Source organism: Staurois parvus, unplaced genomic scaffold (assembly GCF_062004578.1).
Source record: "Staurois parvus isolate SC_StPar_1 unplaced genomic scaffold, SC_StPar_1.0 ptg000155l, whole genome shotgun sequence".
NCBI classification, from domain to species: domain Eukaryota; kingdom Metazoa; phylum Chordata; class Amphibia; order Anura; family Ranidae; genus Staurois; species Staurois parvus.
The window spans coordinates 23,759,101-23,777,934 of record NW_028317951.1 but is presented as its reverse complement, the minus strand read 5'-3'; the positions used below and the strand labels follow the sequence as shown (position 1 = coordinate 23,777,934).

The 18,834-nt window shown below is 41.7% G+C and overlaps 1 protein-coding gene across 1 annotated transcript in view; it reads right to left on the bottom strand.

Moving 5' to 3' along the window:
- The window catches only part of PIK3CA (phosphatidylinositol-4,5-bisphosphate 3-kinase catalytic subunit alpha), a 139,485-nt gene that overhangs the window by 71,068 nt on the left and 49,583 nt on the right, over positions 1–18,834 (bottom strand). Inside the window, exons 7-11 of the mRNA XM_089675538.1 lie at positions 17,263–17,368; positions 12,146–12,298; positions 11,401–11,535; positions 7,802–7,926; positions 1,888–1,969 (exon numbers count right to left, since the gene is read on the bottom strand). Coding sequence (XP_089531664.1) covers positions 1,888–1,969; positions 7,802–7,926; positions 11,401–11,535; positions 12,146–12,298; positions 17,263–17,368 — 601 coding nt within the window. The remainder of the gene's footprint in view (positions 1–1,887; positions 1,970–7,801; positions 7,927–11,400; positions 11,536–12,145; positions 12,299–17,262; positions 17,369–18,834) is intronic.

Here is an 18,834-nt window from a genome sequence, read left to right as displayed (position 1 = left end):
CATCCGCCTCCTTTAAAATAATCACATTTTGTTACTTTGCAGCCTGAAATGAAGACAGACACAGTTTTTGTTTTAACCCGCTGTATTTACTCAACATATAACACCAACATGTCAGAAATAAAGGTAACAAATCAAAAAACAGAATCACTGAGTTAGAAAAAAGGATCACCCTCTTCTAAAAATGACTTGTAAACTCAATAAGGTGTAGCTAATCACCTTCTCAATGGCACACAAAGCCATTTGATTTTTAACTGTGATCAACTGTGGTCATGCTTCCCTGGAGCATTTCAGTCCCTGGTAGTGCAAATAAAGCAAACAATCAGCTATAGGTGGCAAGGCACTGTCAAAAGATCTCTGGGATAAAGTTGTAGACAGGCACAAGTCAGGAGACAGATACCAAAATATTTCAAAGGTTTTATCAATGCCTAGAAGCACAGTGAAATCTAATTTTAAGAAGTGGAAGGTATTTGATACAACACAAACCCTCCCTGGATCAGAAAGTCGCTCCAAACTGGATGAAAGAGCCAGGAGGAAACTGGTCAGAGAGGCCACCAAGAGGCATACAGCAACTCTGAAGCATGAATTTATGACACAGAGAGGTCATTGCCTGCATGTGATAACAATATCACAAATTCTCAGCAAATACTGCTTGTATGGGAGGGTTGCAAGAAAAAAGCCACTCCTCAAGAAAGGCCACATGCAGTTACAACTGAGCTTTGCTAAAACTCACCCAGAAGATTCTGAGGCCACATGCAAAAAAAGGTGTTACGGGCAGATGAGACTGAAATGTAATTATTTGGCCTCAACACTAAACGATATATCTGGCGGAAATCCAATACACCATCCAAATAACACCATACCTACACTAAAGCTTGGAGGTGGCAATATCCTGTTATGGGGTTGTTTCTCTGTAGCACGGACTGGAGCACTTGTCAGGATAGAAGGAAAAATGGATAGGACAAAATACCGTCAAATTCTTGAGGAAAACCTGCTGCCCTCTGCCAGAAAGTAGTTAATAGGAAGGTTTACCTTCTAGCATGACAATGACCCAAAGCACACAGTAAAAATGACCACACAGTGGTTGAGGGAGGAAAAGGTGAATGTCCTTGCATGGCCTAGACAAAGTCTAGACTTAAACCCCATTGAAAAACTGTGTGTCTTCATTTCAGCCTGCAAAGCAACAAAATGTGATTATTTTACAGGAGGGCGATTCTTTTCTATAGCCAGTATAACAGCAGACACTCAGCACAGGAACCTTTTCAAAATTGCACTGTGCTGAGTCGCATTGATTTGAACAGGCACTAAATTAATATAATAGGATTTCCCTTGTCATGCGATGCTGTATGACGCAGGTTACATCAGAGGTTTCACTGGTGTGAACCAGCACTAATGGTTTGCCAGTGTCCAGTCAACTGAAGGTTTCAAAATTGCACTGTGCTGAGTCGCATTGATTTGAACAGGCACTATCGAATATAATGTAATTTCCCTTGTCATGCGATTCTGTATGACCCAGGCTGCATCAGAGGTCACTCTGCTGTAAACAGCACTAAAGGTTTGTCAGTGTCTCGTCACCTGAAGGTACACGATTATAATACATTGTATGAATACTCTGCCTGTGTCCTGTACTGTACAATTAAGATATGGGGTTTTTCATATAAAAGCATGTATGCAAGACGCAATTATATATTCACAGTAAAAAACAAAAAAACAAAAAACAAAAACACTATAACCAACCAATAACCACATACTAGAGAAATCCCTAGACTAAAATAGAATAGTTTTGACATGGCAGCCAACAAACTGCTTCGTTCAAATATTGCACATACAGAAAGAAAACTAAATATGTCAAAGATCTGGTGCAACAAGATTATTATCTTTGTACTCTACCTGTGCAACGTCATCTCTGCAATTCCATTTCACAGCTAGCAGCAGCTTAGGGAGGATATCAGGGGTATTCAGACAATAATGCCTGCAAAATTAAATAAGGAATAAGAGAAAGGCATCAGATAAAACCAGAACAAGAAATGAACACTTGTTAAAATAAACCTGTCAGTCATTTTACACATACACATTTTGGATCTCTTCCTTACAGAAACCAGAGGCCTGATTTCTCCGACGCTTGGCCTCAGTTTTGTCCAACTGTCATCCCTCTTTCAAAAGGAAGTGCCTCGCTGGCTAATAAAGACAGTCTTCATTGGAATATCTGCTTGTAATGTGTGTCACAATTTAACACAAGAGAATTAGGTGTAGGAAAATTCAAGTTAGACTTACTATTAACTTGTTTTCCAGGAGTCTTTCAGGACAGTACCTGAGAGATCGTGGCTCTTCCTACCAGACAACAGGAGACACCTCTTCCAGCAATCTTTTAAAAGGAGGCTTCTCCCCACCACTTGTCAGTTGTAGCAGAGTACCTCCAGCCCAAGCTGGAACACAAACATAACATTTTAACAACAGCATAAGGGCGGGTCGTTACTATCCTGAAAGACTCCTGGGAAATAAGTTACCTGCAAGTCTACCTTGAATTTTTCCTTAATGTCTTTCAGGACAATACCTGAGAGGATAAACAAGACTTACCACTTAGGGAGGGACAACAGCTTGTAGAACCATTCTGCCCAAGGCCTGATCACTTGCTGACAGAAGGTCCAATCTATAGTGATGAACAAACGTCATAAAACTTGACCATGTAGCCGCTTTGCAAATTTATTCTGGGGTGGTACCAGCCTTTTCTGCCCAAGTGGCTGCCAAAGCTCTAGCAGAATGTGCCCGAATCCCAGATGGGGGGAGTCAAATCCATCTTGAAATAGGCTTAAAAAATAGCTGACTTCAGCCACTTAGCAATCGACCCCTTAGATGCCTAGTGGCCTTTTTTTCCAACCTGAAAATAGCACAGAGAGCCGCAGACCTAAAGTTCCCAGTTACCTCAAGGTAACTCAAAGTTCTCCTCACATTCAACGTAAGAAAAACTGACTCCTTTTCACCTGAAGGATTGGGACAAAAGGCTGGAAAAACAATGTCCTGAGAACGATTCTGAACTGATGCCACTTTCGATAAGAAACTTGGATCCATCCTAAGAATAATCCTATCTGGGAATGTAGAGAGAAAAGGCTACCTGTTGGATAAGGCGTGTAGTTCACTGATTCTACGTGCTGATGTAACAGTAACTAGAAATACCATGTTGAACGTAAAATTTTTCAGAGAAATTGACTCCAATGGTTCAAAATGATCCTTTGTTAAGGCCCTTTAGAACCAAAGACAGATCCCATTTTGAGAAATATTTTGTAGGTACTGATCTGGATCGAGCAAGTGCTTTGAAAAAGCTTGAGATCAATGGTTCCGATGAGATAGACCTTTTTAAGAATACTCCTAAGGCAGCCACCTGTACCTTAAGAGTACGAATTGTTAGCCCCTTATCTGCTTCTTCCTGTACAAACTCTAACACTGAGACAGAGTCTTCTGGAGTTTTTGCATAAATAGCCCTCGTCACTTTCTTTCTACTCAATAACAGGGTAGATATTAAAGGACTCTGAAAATCCCTTTCTTCTCAACAGCTGCTCTTCAGATAGCAGACAGTCAGTGATAACCTTGCTACCTCCGTGTAGCTCACTGGGCCCTTGATCAGTAAATCCTTTCTGGGAGGAAGGTGCCAAAAGGGTTTGACCGCTAGCTGTAGAATGTTGGAAAAGCAGGCACTCTTTGGCCAGAAAGGAATAATCATGATTACTGGAACTCTTTCTTTCTGGATTTTCCTCAACACTAGCGGGATCATCTGAAATGGAGGAAAAGCGTAACCCAGGTGAAACCTCCAAAGGGTGCACCAGAGCATTCGTCCCCAAGGATCTGTTTTCTCTGTGTAGGGAGAAAAAAAATTGAGGAATCTCTGCATTTTCCCTGGATGTGAACAGGTCCACCTGAGGCTGCCCCAACTCCGGGTAATCAGAGCAAAGACTTCTGGGTTCAGGGACCATTCTGCTTCCTGAATGCATTGTTGGCTCAAAAAAATATGCTACCTTGTTCAATGTGCCCTTGAGGTGGATCACCGACAAGGAAAGTAAATGGTTCTCATCCCAATTCAGGATTTCTACTGCCAGCAACTGAGGGGGCCCTGCTTCTCGTCCCCCCCGCTTGCTCAGGTAAGCCACTGTTGTGGCATTGTCTGACAGAATTTGAACATGGCGCCCCGAAGATCCTGAGAAAACGCAGACAGTGCTAGGGCTACTGCCCTGCATTCTCTCCAATTTGATAATTTTTTCGCTTCCGACCTGGACCAGCATCCCTGTGCCAGATTTACTCTTCAATGGGCCCCCCACCCCCAGGAACCGGCATCCGTTGTGACTCTTCTCTCGACAGGAAAGGACCATAGGAGACCCCTTGATAGGACAGCCTGGCCCCTCCACCACCAAAGAAACCTTTTTACCCTGGTGGAGATCTTCATTACAATGTCCAAAGAACTCAAATTGTGAACCCACTTCCTCAGAAGAAACTCCTGGACTGGCCTGAAGTGCAGCCTTGCCCACTGAATGGCTGGGATTGTTGAAGTTAGAGTTCCTAAAGCTGACCTGACTCCTCCTATCAATAAATCCTGATTGGATTGCAACAGAGCTACCACATTCTGAAGTTTGTTCTTTTTCTCTTCTGGCAGAAAGATGCGCTGTTCCATTGAACTGATCTGGTAGCCTAGAAACTGTACTACCTATGATGGCACGAAATTTGATTTCTGTTTGTTCACAATCCACCCTAAGCTCTCCAGATGGGTGTGGGCACGGACCAAATCCTCCTGTAATTTTTCCCTGGAAGGGGCAAAAAAAGATCATCTAGGTAAGGAATAACTACAATCCCCAGCAGACAAAGTGGCATGAGAGCTTCCGCCATTACTTTTGTGAATATTCGTGGAGCAGACAAAAGACCGAAAAGGTAGAGCTTTGAATTGTAAATGAAGGATCTGATTTCCCATATCTACTGCGAATCTGAGAAATACTTGGGACTGAAGAGCGATGGGGATATAATAAAGGTAGACGTCCCTCAAGTCTATTGACGCCATAAAACGAGCCAGGGTCAACAAATTCCTGTGAAAACCGAGTCCATGTGGAATTTTCTGTATAGAACGGATTTGTTTAAAGGCTTCAGGTTGAGGATAAGACGAAAATTCAAAGAAGGTTTCTTTACTAAAAAGACATGGGAGTAGAAACCCCATTGTTCTTCCTCTAGTGCTACCTGCGTCACAACCCTCTGTTACATCAGATCCTGTAGAAGGGTGTTCATAGCCAGAGCCCTGATTGTGTCCTTTGGCAAATTTTTGACAAGAAATCTCTCTGGGGAGAGAGTCGAGAACTCTATCCTGTATCCCTGTGAAAGCAAAGTCAAAATATACTGGCATGAAGCTATGCTTTCCTATTGATGCAGGAATCCCTGAAGTTTTCCTCCCACTGGAAGGAGTGAGTCATTGTGTTTTGTTGGCCTGAGCAGGAGGATGGAAAAAGAGGCCACCCTTACCATTTGATTTCTGTGTTGACCAACTTTTCCTTTTTCCCTGGTCCTTGTTGACCAGCTTCTGATTCTTCGCAGTTGAAAAAAAAACACTTAGGTTGTTTTTTTCTCTTTCTGTCCACTGTTCTATCCAAAATGGAGTCTAGATCTGGACCAAACAGGTGGTCTCCAGTAAAACAAATTCCACAAAGTCTACTTTTTGAAGCTGCATTCCCTGGCCAACTTTTTAACCACAGCGCTCTTCTGGCCGACAGGGCTGCTGATCTTGCTGACACTCCAATAGACTCGGCTGAAGCATCTGCTATATATGCCACCACTGATGTTAAGAGTAGAGAAGGAATCCAAGATCCCCTGTCTTGGTGAATCGCTATGATATGCGCCTTCAGCTGATTAAGCCAGTATTCTAGGTTTCTTGCAACACAAGTAGTGGCCATAGGTGGCTTAATATTGCCCATGATTGATTACCAGGACCTTTTAGGCAGTAGATACATACGTTTATCCATGGGATGTTTTAAAATGCCCATGTCTTCAAAGGCTAGGTCAGTGAATCTAGAAATTTGCGAAAAAGCTGCATCTAGCTTAGGAACTTTATTCCATATGGCTGCGGGATCCTCCTTGAAGGGGGACAACCTCTTATTGGCTTTGGGGAAAAAAAAAAAAAAAAAAGACTTTCTGGACCCAACCATTCCTTTTTATAGCGTCATAAATCACTGAATGTACCGGAATGTACCCCTTAGGCTCACAAAGCCCCGTGTACATACGGTTCATTCTTTTTACTCTTCTCCCAAGCCTAATGTGGTGTAAATAGCTTTCAGTAATCTGTCCACTTAATCTAGGAACAATTTATACTTAGATAGAGAACTATCACCCCCTTCACCCTCCTCTTCCTCCGAATGAGGAATGCCCCTCTTGAGTGGCAGCATCACCCGCTTCAGCTTCTACCAAAGGGGTTAAAAGTGAGCTCTGTAAGGATGCTGAGGTGGATGCTTGACTCGAGGTTGGAACTACCAGTGAGGAATGAAAAGATTGCATAGTGGCATAAAGCTCCTTCTTAAAACTGGGAATTAAATCGCTACCCATAGACATATTCTTCCTTGACAAGAATAGTGATACAGGCTCTGCACAGAGGCTTTTTCCAATTATCCCCCAGTTTTGTTTTGCATGAAGGGCATTTCTTCTGCACTGATGGTTAAGAGCTCTTAGCCTATATGAGCAAGAAAAAAAAAAAAAAAAAAACAACAAAATAACCCCTAAGAGTCAAGCAATCCTCAATAGCTCACACTAGGTGCACAGGACGTAACGAGAACTCGCAGTGCCCAGACAGGCCCCAGCCACCAGGGGGGATAAAAGAAAAAAAAATTTCCAAGAGACCCGAGAGGGACACATCTCACTGGTCTCTCATCCTGCACTTCACATCTTGAGTTTGCAGGAAGTAAAAAAGTTCTCTTCAATCTCTGTGTGTACCTTCCTCTACTGTATTTCACTTCCTGTATCTGCAAGAAATCAGTGACTTCTAGAAATGTGAGCATTATGCAAGAAATCAGTGACTTCTAGAAATGTAAGCATTATAATTAGAAACCGGTTTCCAATTCTGTATACTGTACCTGCTTAAAAAAAAATAAACTACTTACACAGGTAAACAGTCTAAGGTCCATGCACACACTGCACTTGCTACAATGCACATTTAGCAGTTGTGTTGTACCTAGTATGTTTTGTGATGTTCCAGAAAAATTAGATTGCAGCATTTTAATGTAACACAGAACAGCAAGAATACAAAAAGGCTTGTGTGTATTGATCTATGCAGAAAATTAAGGTATAGCTAAAAGGCAAAATTTTTCTTTTTTTTTTTAGTTTTGATAGAGTGGAGAGGGATTAGAACCCCTGTCAGTAGAGATTCACCCTATTTGTCCTATTTACCATTATCATTGAAGGTAAATGCAAAGAAAATCCCAAATTTTGAGTTGTCCCCAGGTAATAGAGAGGAAATCTTCAAATGAGGACACTAGCTCTGGTGACCTGGGGGTCCCAAGGGATTCCCTTAATTTGCAGGGATTTCCTGCTACTTCCCGTTTGACTATGGTACAGGAAATGAAGGGAAATCTCAGAAATGAGACAGACATGGCGAAAAAAAAAAAAAAAAAAAAAATCTGGCGGGTTATAACCATCCCTTGCTCTATCCAAAATGAAAGAAACGAAAAAAAAAAAAAAACCAAAAACCATTTTTGCCTATAGTTCTACTCTAAGGGATAGTGGTGAATATGCTTTTATGAGGCTTGTTTGTAAGAGACCTAAAGCAATCTGTTTAAGTGAGTGTTACCTGTGGCTCCAGAGAAACTCTTTTTCTTGCTCAGTAATTTCAGAGAGAGGGTCCCGGGCAGAAATGGCTTTGAGTTGCTCTTTATCACTTTCTCGGACTTCATTATCTCTGGCTATTCTACTAGCCTGCATAAGAAAAGCTATACATTACAATGATAATAATGAGCAAATAACTTTATGAAGCATTAATCATGAAAATTTTTTTTTTTTTTTTTTTTAACCAACTATGCCCTAAAAGTAACTATAAACCTTCAGTTTTCTTTAAATAAAATAACAAACACGTTATACTTATCTGCTCTGTGCAATGGTTTTTAACAGAGCAGCACTGATCCTCCTCTTCTGGGGTCCCCTGCAGCAAGTGCCCCTGTGGAAAGACACTTTCCATGGGGGCATTCGTGCAGGCTTGCTACCGAGCAGCCCCGTCTGGGTCTACTGCAAGACTGGGAGGCTCGGCCACGCCTCTGCTCCCGTCACAGCATTTGACTGACAGCAAGGGGAGCCAATGGCTTAGAATGCATAAAGGTTAAAAAACCTTCAGGTGTTACAACTATTTTAACCTCTACACGCTGGCGCCTCCCGGCCCTTTAAGAGTTGCAGAAACCGGTAAGCGGGGTGGGGGTTTTAGGGTCAATCATCTGACGGTTAATCACGGTGGTCACATGATCGGAAAAGGTCAGAAAAGTAAAGCTCGTCTTTACTAGCTGCTAGCTCCACATCAAAAGACAGTGGCCATTACTGGTCTAAGATTCCATTTCCAATGAGACTGAGGCAGTCTGGAAGGACAGTTGGCATGGTTAGCTAGGACATTAGGCGAAGTCAGGCCCCAGTGAAACAATATCATAGGGTAGTACAGATGAAGTATTTGTAAATAGTACCTACAATCTTATGGCGTTTGCTTTCTAAGGAGAATATTTTGATTCCTGCGCGACTCAGTGCAATTTGATTTTTAGCTCATTCATTTGAAAGGGCTTAAAACAGCTCTGGATCACACCAAAAGTAGTTCTGCACTACTGTTAGCAATGCACTGCTGCCAGATCGCATGGCACTGTGGTACAATTTGATCCGCTGCAGGCAAATGTGCTGCACTTGCGATTTGCGGGTGAGGTGTCATTAGGAATCTATAGCCAAATGCAACAGATCACACTCCTAGTGTGTTTGGAACATGCACAGAATGCGGGTTTCCCGAACTGCGTTCCAGTGTGAACCAGCCCTAAAGATTTTAAAATGATGCTCAGGTTCTTCAAAAAATAAAACATGTATGAGCACACAACCTATTTTTCAAGCTTGTACTGTTAATGTGGAAGTCATACCAAATTTTTGTTAAAACACTTTAAGGGTTCATTTACACTTGCTTTAACACACATTCAAGCGCCTATCATGATTTTAGTTTTGAAGGGTCCCAGTAGAACCCCAGCTCAGTAGTACACCAACTCAGCAGATCCCCAGCTCATTAGTACCCCTGTTCAGCAGATTCCCTACTCAGTAGCATCCACTGCTCTGCTGATGCCCCACTCAGAAGTAACCCCCCAGCTGTGCCGATTCCCCACTCAGTAGTAACCTCCAGCTTTGCTGATCCTCTAATTTGCAGATCCTCCTCTCACGGTTTTCCCCGCTCACCTCCCGCTATATAGCCCCTATGCTGTGCACCACGTGTGACATTGCTTTTTTGCCTGCTCCAGTCCCCCAGCTCTGCTGATCCTTCACCACTCAGTCCTCTCTCTCGTCCCTGCTCATCTTCTGCTATAGCGTTCCCATGTTGCACATCATGTGTGTTGTCTGCTAGTTGGTCCACTCCAGTCTGGACCCTGCTCACCTTCCTGCTGCTCCACACCAGATGAGACATCTGCACCAGACACTCCCAAAATATATACACATGAACCAGAAGTGACTGCTGATGATGTCTTTCTGGTTCACTTGTTGGTTTCCCAGTGCATCCTGGGATATGCAGGTGCTGTAAGCAAGCATTGTCATAGCTTTCTACAGAGGCTTTAAAGGCAATTTGAAGCACCAAGAAAGTGACATGGGGTATACATTTTGAAGTGAAGCAAAGCAAACAAGGTGTAAACAGGACTGTAAGCTTACAAATTTATTTAAAGTACAGGTGCTTCAAAAAAGCGTGTCCAATGCCACATTTTGAAGCAAGTGTAAGCGAGCCCTAATAATTGAAAAATATGGACGGAGAATAAACAGTACCTTCTGCTCAAGCCTCTCAATTATTCACATCTCAAAAATAAACATCTAGGGTTTTTAATGCACCGGTACTTAAGAATATTTAATGAGAATTAGCTCTTGGTTATATTAGGGCCCATTCACAGCAGGGTGATCTGCAGCAGTGCAGTTAACAGGAGTTAGGTCATGCATTAACATGTTGCTTGTGCTAAAGGAAAGGATTCATTTGAATGGGCTGTTTAACACATTAACTGAGCAAAAATTGCTTCTGCATCAAGTGCATTGGGAAGGTGCCATTCACAATCAGCTCTGCGGCTGTGAAAGAGCGGTTAGCATTTTTTATATAGCCCACTTTAATCCAGTGTGCTGGTGGGTAAAAGTAACCAAAAAATAATTAGACATTTCACCCAAAAGCAGGAAAATCCATCAAACACACACCTACAATGATTTTACTTTAATACATAAACCCACTGAAAAAAAAAAATAAAACAAACAAAAAACGAACTGTGTCAGAGCCAAAGCTGCTGAAATCCATCTACTGCCAGGTTATGAGCTTTAAACACATCTCAGTGATCTGTATGGAATGTATGCACATTTACCGTGCAATAATTCCTCACACTTATTAAACATATCATGCCATATATCAGTCTCCTATCCACTGTCTTTGGTCAAATAGTAATCTCAGCTCCAGTGCCCTATTTCCTATTTAAACATTACATGGCAACAAAGCCCTGCCCCACTTTCCATGTTTCCAGAGCCACCTCCACTGTTCCTGGACTTCATGAAACAGTCCCTTGCTGATAACCAGCTTCATTTTTGGTGTCTCCTTTTAATCCTCTAGTCTTCAAACATCACTGACACAGTCTGTTTCAGTTTCAGTGTCCACCTACCCCCACTTCACAGTCTGCGGCACTGCGGATGTGGGGCTGGTGACCTTCTTCCTGCCACCACCACTGCTGTCCTAATCTCTGCACTCTTCTCTTGCACATACTGCTTGCTAAGACACTTTTTAGCATTGCTTTTTAGATCCCCAACCTTTCCTAAACTGGAATGAGCATACTTTTGCTAGTATTTAAGAAAAGGCTTAAATACCCTAATTGTTTTGAAAAAAAGAAAAAAGTGCCATCATCAACAAAAACAAATATCCGCACATTTCCTGAACAAGAACACATTAAACCAACCAGTAAACCAGTTTCTCCTTTTCACTGTTAAGTGACAATGTAGAATAGAATAAAATACTATGTCCAGGACTGCAGCTGATCACAAATATTACGTTTGAAAATTCAACACGTGTCCAAACATGCCTTTAAAATAGCTTTATCAAATTTATAATTATCTTTATGGCCCTCTGCTCTGACATTAAAAAAAAAATAAATTCTATATATAATTTATAGCTTTAACACACAGCTAAAAATAAAATCACATAGTTACCAGTCCAGAATGGCTATAATTGTAGCCCATTTCTCTTTCTAAAACTTTATTTGCATGATCTTCTATCGTTGGCATATCAGGGAACTTTACTGGGCTACTGAAACAGTCAAATTCAAGTTCCAAGCAAGGTGTTTCCTGAAAATTAACCACTTAGAATGAAAAACAAAGTTTAATAAAAATACCCAAAATGTAAAATAATATACTTTGTCAGTATTTTGCAGTACTATATGTTTAAAATAATCAAACTAACTTTACCATGGTACTGCAGCACCAATACCTTCTACTTGTCTAAATGGAGTTCTGCTGACAGAAATATGTAGCTTGCAGCTGCTGACTTTCTTCTGAATATGCTATTTGCCTGGCTGTCGCGTTGATCTGTGACTTTAACGTACTTAGCCACCGACCTGGATCAAGTGTGCAGCTCATGACGTTAGACCTCCCTATCATATATTTAAAGTCAGTGACTCAACACAAACTGTATCTAGCATGACAGCCAGGCAATAAGCATTTTTAGAAACAGACCGGCAATGGCAGCATGCATATTTTAATACAGATAAGGGAGTGTTTGTGCCTAAGTTGTTATTCACATACAGTATGCACCCTGGGTTTCTGGGTTCCAAAGTGTAATGGAGATTGTTGGATGAAACAAAAGCATGTGTGTAAATATTTGAGTTATGAGAACAGGGTGAAATTAATTTCTCAAGGTCAGAGTCATTTTATTTGTAGCAAAGCAGCATTATTTTACCTTGTTTGGGTTCGACCCTGTAACACCAATAGGGTTTAGCAGATCTTCCAGTCCATGAGGCACTGGCCACAAATTCAAGGCCATTTTTCCAGAAACTAGTGTGTCTGTATAATCAAACAAATTTATATTGCCCCAGGCCAACGGACAGTGTTCCTACAACAAAAAATGCATTGCAACAAATTACAATTTGTACGTAATTTTTTTTTTCTAGGCAGCATCTGCTCCCAAGGGGGGTTTCCTAACTAAACGCCAAAAAGACACACAAGGATAGCTACCTTTGACACCGTATACACCTCTACTTAGACACTCTGAAAGGAATCTATTAAAACTGGAGCAGCTGTGCATGGAAACCAACCAGATTCTATCTTCAACTTGTTTAGTTTGGCTGGTCTCCTGACTTTAGTGGTTCTAAAGTCCAATTTTTTTTTTACCTTAAAGTAGTTCTAAAAAGGTTTCTTTTTTACCTTAATGCGTTCTATAAATTAAGGTAAAAAAACTTGCATGCAGCTCCCCCCTTCCCATTAAATACTTACCTGAGCCCCGATCAAGCGATGCGCATAAAAGCAGAGCACCTCTTTGCTTTCTCCCTCATTGGCTCAGAGACAGCAGCAGATGCCATTGGCTCCTGGAGCGGTCAATTACAGCCACTGAGGAGGGAGAAGGGAGTGGGGCTGAGCAGCACTCTGTGTGTCATGGACTTGCTATGGGGCACTCGGCGGGTATGGGGGGGGGGGGGAGAGGAGAAGCCAGGAGCCAGCAGGGACCCAAGAAGAGGAGGACTGGGGCTGGTCTGTGCAATGGTATTTCACAGAGCAGGTAAGTATAACATGTTTGTTATTAAGAAAAACAAAAAACAATCCTTTACAATCAATCACTTAAATGCATTTCCTAAATTGGGGTATAAAACAGTCTACTACCTTTTTTTTCCCTATGTGTGCCTTGGGAGCACACGAGTGCCTTCTTAGCATCTGGCTTGCTGAGGGGGCATTCGGATGGAGAAGAAGCAGAGAACACTGGTGGGGGACTCTTACAGTTGTATCAGAAGAAATCCCTAAAGTGGATAGATCTCCACAGTCTTTGAATATCTTTAACATGATTTCTATTATCCCCACCAAAACTTTTTTTCTCCATCACCTTCTGACTGAAATTAACAGTTATTTCTAAAGACTCATTCACACCATACATGCATGAGAACTGACGCGCAGAATTCACTTGCAGAGTTATCAGTTCACATCAGTTTTCATGCACGATTTAATGAGTTTTATATACGTTGCACATTCCTGCGCAGAAAAAATCTACACGTGATACTAGTGTTGTGGTGTGAACAAGACACCTAGTGAACAACTGACTTTGTTGTGCCCTGCAGAAAAACTGACGTTTCTGCACACTGGTGTGAACAAGGCCTAAGCCAGAATCAGTGGGGGTTTTGGCCTCCCTAATTTCTAACTCACACAGAGCATCAATGTTAAATTGAGTAATTGACTGGCTCTACCATTCAGTAGACAAAACGAGCAGTGCAACTTGAACAAAACCTCTCCCCTACTTGATCTTCGGGCCCTCCCCAGGACACCCCCTTCTCCCTACCCTCCCTCCTCATCCCTGGAAGTAGTTGACTGACACAGAAAAATGTAGAGGCCACTGGTGAGGTGGGTAAATAGGAACAGACAGATAGGCATCTTGGACGTCAACAGATACCATGTATTCCCTTTGTCTTACAGGAGGCAATTACTGAACTTGCAGACTCTATAGGAAATTTTGAAATCCAAAGAATACCCTCATTGGGCTTTGTTACTGTGAACTAGGTTTGGGTAGGATCCCTTTAACTTGTCCTTTGGAAGTACTGGTATGACGACTCCCTGAGAAAAGAGGTGGTTCAGGGCATTCTGCAAATTTGACTGTCCATGGGCCAGCGTTTGTTGATTTGAAAGAAGAAAGCAGTGAGAAGGTACAGCTTTGAATTCTTGTACCCTTTTGAAACCATCGACTGAACCTACAGGTCTGGGATGACCATCTTTCCAAAGAGAAGCAAACTGTAACAGACGTCCCCCCCTTAAAAGTCTGGTTGCCTCTTCATTGTGAAGGGGAATTTTGTAAAGACTTGCTGGCCTTTTTGGGCCAAGCTTTGTTCTGAAGGGAAAGGCTGAACGTTTAGAAGTTAAAGTGCAGGTATTTAGAGGGGCTAATGGCTCCTCAGGAGAGTGATTTTATTAACCTTCCTGAAAAAGTAAATCCTTCCCTCCTGTAACCTCCTTGATGAATTGGTCATGTGCCTCACCAATTAGAGGGCTTCCTTGGAAGGGCATACACGTGTGATGTATTTTACAAGCAGCGTCCACTGTTCAAGCCCTTAGTCATTAGACTTTGCACATACGAGGCATACAGTATGTCCGGAATAATCATAATTTCTATTTATGACATATTCCATGGCATCTACATAAAGAAGCAAAGCAGGAGGCAATTGTTTTAATTTTTCTGTAACAGTGTGATCCTGAAAAAAACAGGGTCGTGATGGCTTTTCGTTGCCCTAGTCCAGGTTTGCTGCAGTTTGACACACAGAAATAGTAGCAACAGTGGGGTTGCAGGGCTAGGCCTACAAGGTCAAAAGAGCTTCTAAGAACGTCTCAAATTTCCTATCAGCAGTACCTCTGAAAGGAGGGACATCTTCAATATGTACAGTAAGATGTTTGTTTAGGACAGAGATGGCAGAATCTACCACAGGACTAGCCTACTTCTTTGTAAACTTTTTTTTTGCACTGGATGAATTGACAATGATTTTAGGGGGAGTGACCCACGCATCAAAGACTGTACATTCATTAACAGGGAATTTCGGCAACTTTTTGTAGGTCTCTGTGACCAAAGGGGCATGGCGAGATGGAGGTGAGTCAATCTGAACAATGCCAAGGCTTTTGCAGACAGAGGCAAGGATCTTACCAATGCTATTAAGCATGTGGTGTGAAGCTTCCTCTTCAATATAGTGACAATATGGGGGATCTTCCACAGCTTCTGCCAACACTGCCTCAACATTCTCTTCATTCTCTTCTGATTCTGTGTCATCCAGGACCAGCATATTGAAATCCAACTCAGGTTGATAAACAGGGGTAGAAGAGGGCAGGGCGTTTCTGAGCCCTGGAGAAAGATGGCTGTATTAAGGCAATTATCCGTCCAAAAAAATTGTGAAATTCTGCTTTTGTTGTGTGCTTGAAGCGGAGCTCACCGAGGTTGAGTGTTGCCTTCAGCAGAGCAAATGTTCACCTGCTGTTTAGAATTGGCTTCTTTTATCTTGGTCTCCGCCATAGCGAAAAGTGAGGGTATTCCCCTCTGGGGTACTCACCGAAAAATCATGTAAGAGTGAGAGAGATAGGGTAAGCGTTTCCAGAAGGAGTACGCAGTAACCCAGGTATAGACCATCCTGCAACAAATTCTTGTGAAGAAAGGGCAGGAGAAAGCGCCGGAGCACCTTATGAGGGCTCTTGGTGGAAGTGGCGTTAAGTGTGTTACCATTGGTGTGTGTAACCAACGGAGATTGGAGGGGTAAATGAATTTTAGCTGGAAAGATTTTCACTTTAAAGTGAATACATTCCAAAAACATAGCCTTGCTTTTTTTTTTACAAAAATGGTCAGAGATACAGGACACCCTGTCTTACCTGCCAAGTTTCAAGCTGTGCTCCTCATGAAGGATCCAGTGCTCAAGGCAACATTACAGGCCGTCCCCACACCATTGTGTCCTGGTACGGCTGCCAAGGTTGCACTGATCCAGATACAATAAAATAACAAAAACAATACATTAGTGAAGCTGATTTCTCCATGAAGAAGAGATCCATCATCTTCACACACTAGCAAAGTGGGTAGGGTTACATGAGAGGTGCCCCAGTGGGGGCGTGTCATCAAAAGCTAGCAAGTTTCCAATTATCTGAAGGTATGAGCCTAATACCCATGGTATGTGAATTAAGTTGCCTGTGTCCTGTACTGTATGATTAAGATAATGCTGTCTTTATTTCCCCTGCTTGTGATTTGGTTAAATTTCACTGCATTGATTAAATTCCCATGCAAAATGAACACCCTATATCATTTTGAGTAAATCAAATCCTATAAATCCTAAAGTAAAGCTAGGCAACTGCCTCTATTCTTAGTAGCAAAATATGCTGTATAGGCATAATATTACCACAGTATACAAAATCATTTGTTGAAAGCAGAAGTGGGGGCTTACTTTGTAAAGATTGGCCATATTTAAAACAGAAGTATGGGTTACATTTTTTTTGCATAATCTAAATCCTGGTGAGCTGCTGCTATGAAAAACAATTTTGTGCCCTCCAAAATGTACACCCTTTCTTCTGAAATCAAAGAAAATACCTGTGGGAGGAGCTAAGGTCCCTCATGCAGCGTCATCCCGACATTATGACTTACATCGCTCCTGACAGTCTGCACGCTCCTGAAACATCAGCAGAGCTTCAGCTCTTCTCAAACTCCCTCCTTCACACCCCTCCCATCCAGGCTGTTGAGTTTCTTCACACACAGGCAGTTTCTCTCCCGCTACTCCCCCCTCCCATCAAGGTCATTCTAAGTCAGAGTTTCACTTACAGACAAACAGCTTCTTTCTCCCTCCTTCTTCCTTCCCCCTCCCATCCAGGCTAAGCTCTCACTGCTGAACGTTATCAGTTCTCTCTCTGCCAAGTGAAGCAAAGAAGCTGAAGAACAGTTATTCACCCTTTTTTTTACAGTACAGTCTCCTGAAGTTGCAGATCCCTCAGCATACTGTTATGTGCCTCTGTTTCCGTGCTGACAGTGTGAAGTCACAAAAACAGAGGCACATGACGGGCAGGCACGTTCCAGCTCGTGTCTCTGTGAGGAAGTTCACAGGAGAGGATGAAGGAGGCAGCCCACTCCAGACATAACCACCCACTCCAAACTTTCAAACCTGAAGAAGACAGTTACTCAGCCCTAAACAGGGTTTGCAATGGAGATACAGCTAAAATAGAACAAAATAGGAAAGAAATAAAAGCTATTCTGTGGTAAGGGTAGTTAATGCTATCGATTTGTACTATCCCATGCTTCTCCATTATTATAGAGAATTGTATGTGACAATTTGTGTGGGAAATCACAGCATTACAACTACCTACCTCTTTGGCACCCTTTCTGCCCTTCACCGAACAAATGGACAGACAAAGACGAGCTGCCCTGGGCAGATCAGGGATATACATGTCATACAAAAGCCACTCATTCCACCTGAAAAGAAATTAAGTAAATGTGAGTATTTTTCATACTGTAACAAAAGGGTATGGTTCTTAACTGTAAATTATCTCATTTCCCAACTATAGACACAAATCTGTATTTTAATGGGTAATGGAACATATTTTGCAGTTAATTCTTATTATTGACACTATTTACAACTACTACAGTGGTCAGTAAAACAATGAACACGAGTTTCCAGCTTTTAAAAAGCAGTAGCTGTCAGCTTGTTTTAAACTTTAAAAGCCAACATTACGCTCTTGAAGTGACCCAGTCATGAAGAGTTGCCAAGTAAACTAAAGTCACCCTCAGAAACATTATGTATAATTAACTTTTAAGCCTGTGTGTGTTGCAGATATCTAGCCACTGCAGGTAATTGACACTTCCAGGGGTATTTTAATGAATGGCAACCCTCTGAGCTCAGCTATTTATTTGTGAAAAGAGTCTACGGACCCTTCTGTTTTAAGTTCATGTTTTCTGAACTGACCATGGGCTTATAGCAGAAGAGAATGCAGCCGATGTAAGGCTTTCTGAGCTGGCAAGTGGTTCTATTTTGATGCAAACCTGACGTCGATGGCAATGGAAGGATTAAGGTTTGCAAAAACATGAACAATGTAGCAAAAAGACAAAACAAAAATTTAACTATGTACAGCAGTATGAAGATAGTGACACTAAAAAAGAGGTAAAGGGGACAAGATAAATAGTGTGCAACTCTCAAGCAGCTTTCTTTAGCTACAAAAGTTTTAGTAAAAATATTTAAGAGATAAAAGAATTTCAGTAGAAACAAAAAGTATTCATCACCATTTGTGGTTTAAGTGTGAGCATTGTTATAATTAGGAACTACTTTTATAGTTCTTTGCTGTCATTTTATTTTTTCACTTATGTTAACAGCTGCGTTTGTGCATATTTATCAGTTATGGCTATTTGCCCAGAACAATGTTAACTGTACACTTGATACTGGATTTGAGAAATTACTTGTATATAAAATATGAAAGCTGGCTGTTTCTGCTTCAATCTGCTGGAAGTTTGTACACACCATGGCTCTATGGCAAGAAAGGGGAATCTACATACTTTAGATCGGAGTTTCAAACTCAATTTCTTCTCACCGCTTTAGCATTTTGATTGCCCTCAAAGGGCCGGTTTTATCTGTAAGGCTATATAAAATGTATATACTCTTTATCATATTAAATAATTGCCTTTGCATTCGATTATTACTGGTTTTGGTAATAACTTTAATAACTGGAGACTGCTCAGACAGAACATGGTTCTGCTATGGCAATCTGTCTGTGCAGTCTCCAATAAAGTTTTCTTGTGGAAGATACCAGTGGTGTGTATCATCCACAAGAAAACTTTTTTGGAGACTGCACAGACAGAACGCCATGGCAGAACCATGTTCTGTCTGAGCAGTCTCCAGTTACTAAAGTTATTACTAAAACCAAAGGCAAAAGGGAATTATTTAATAT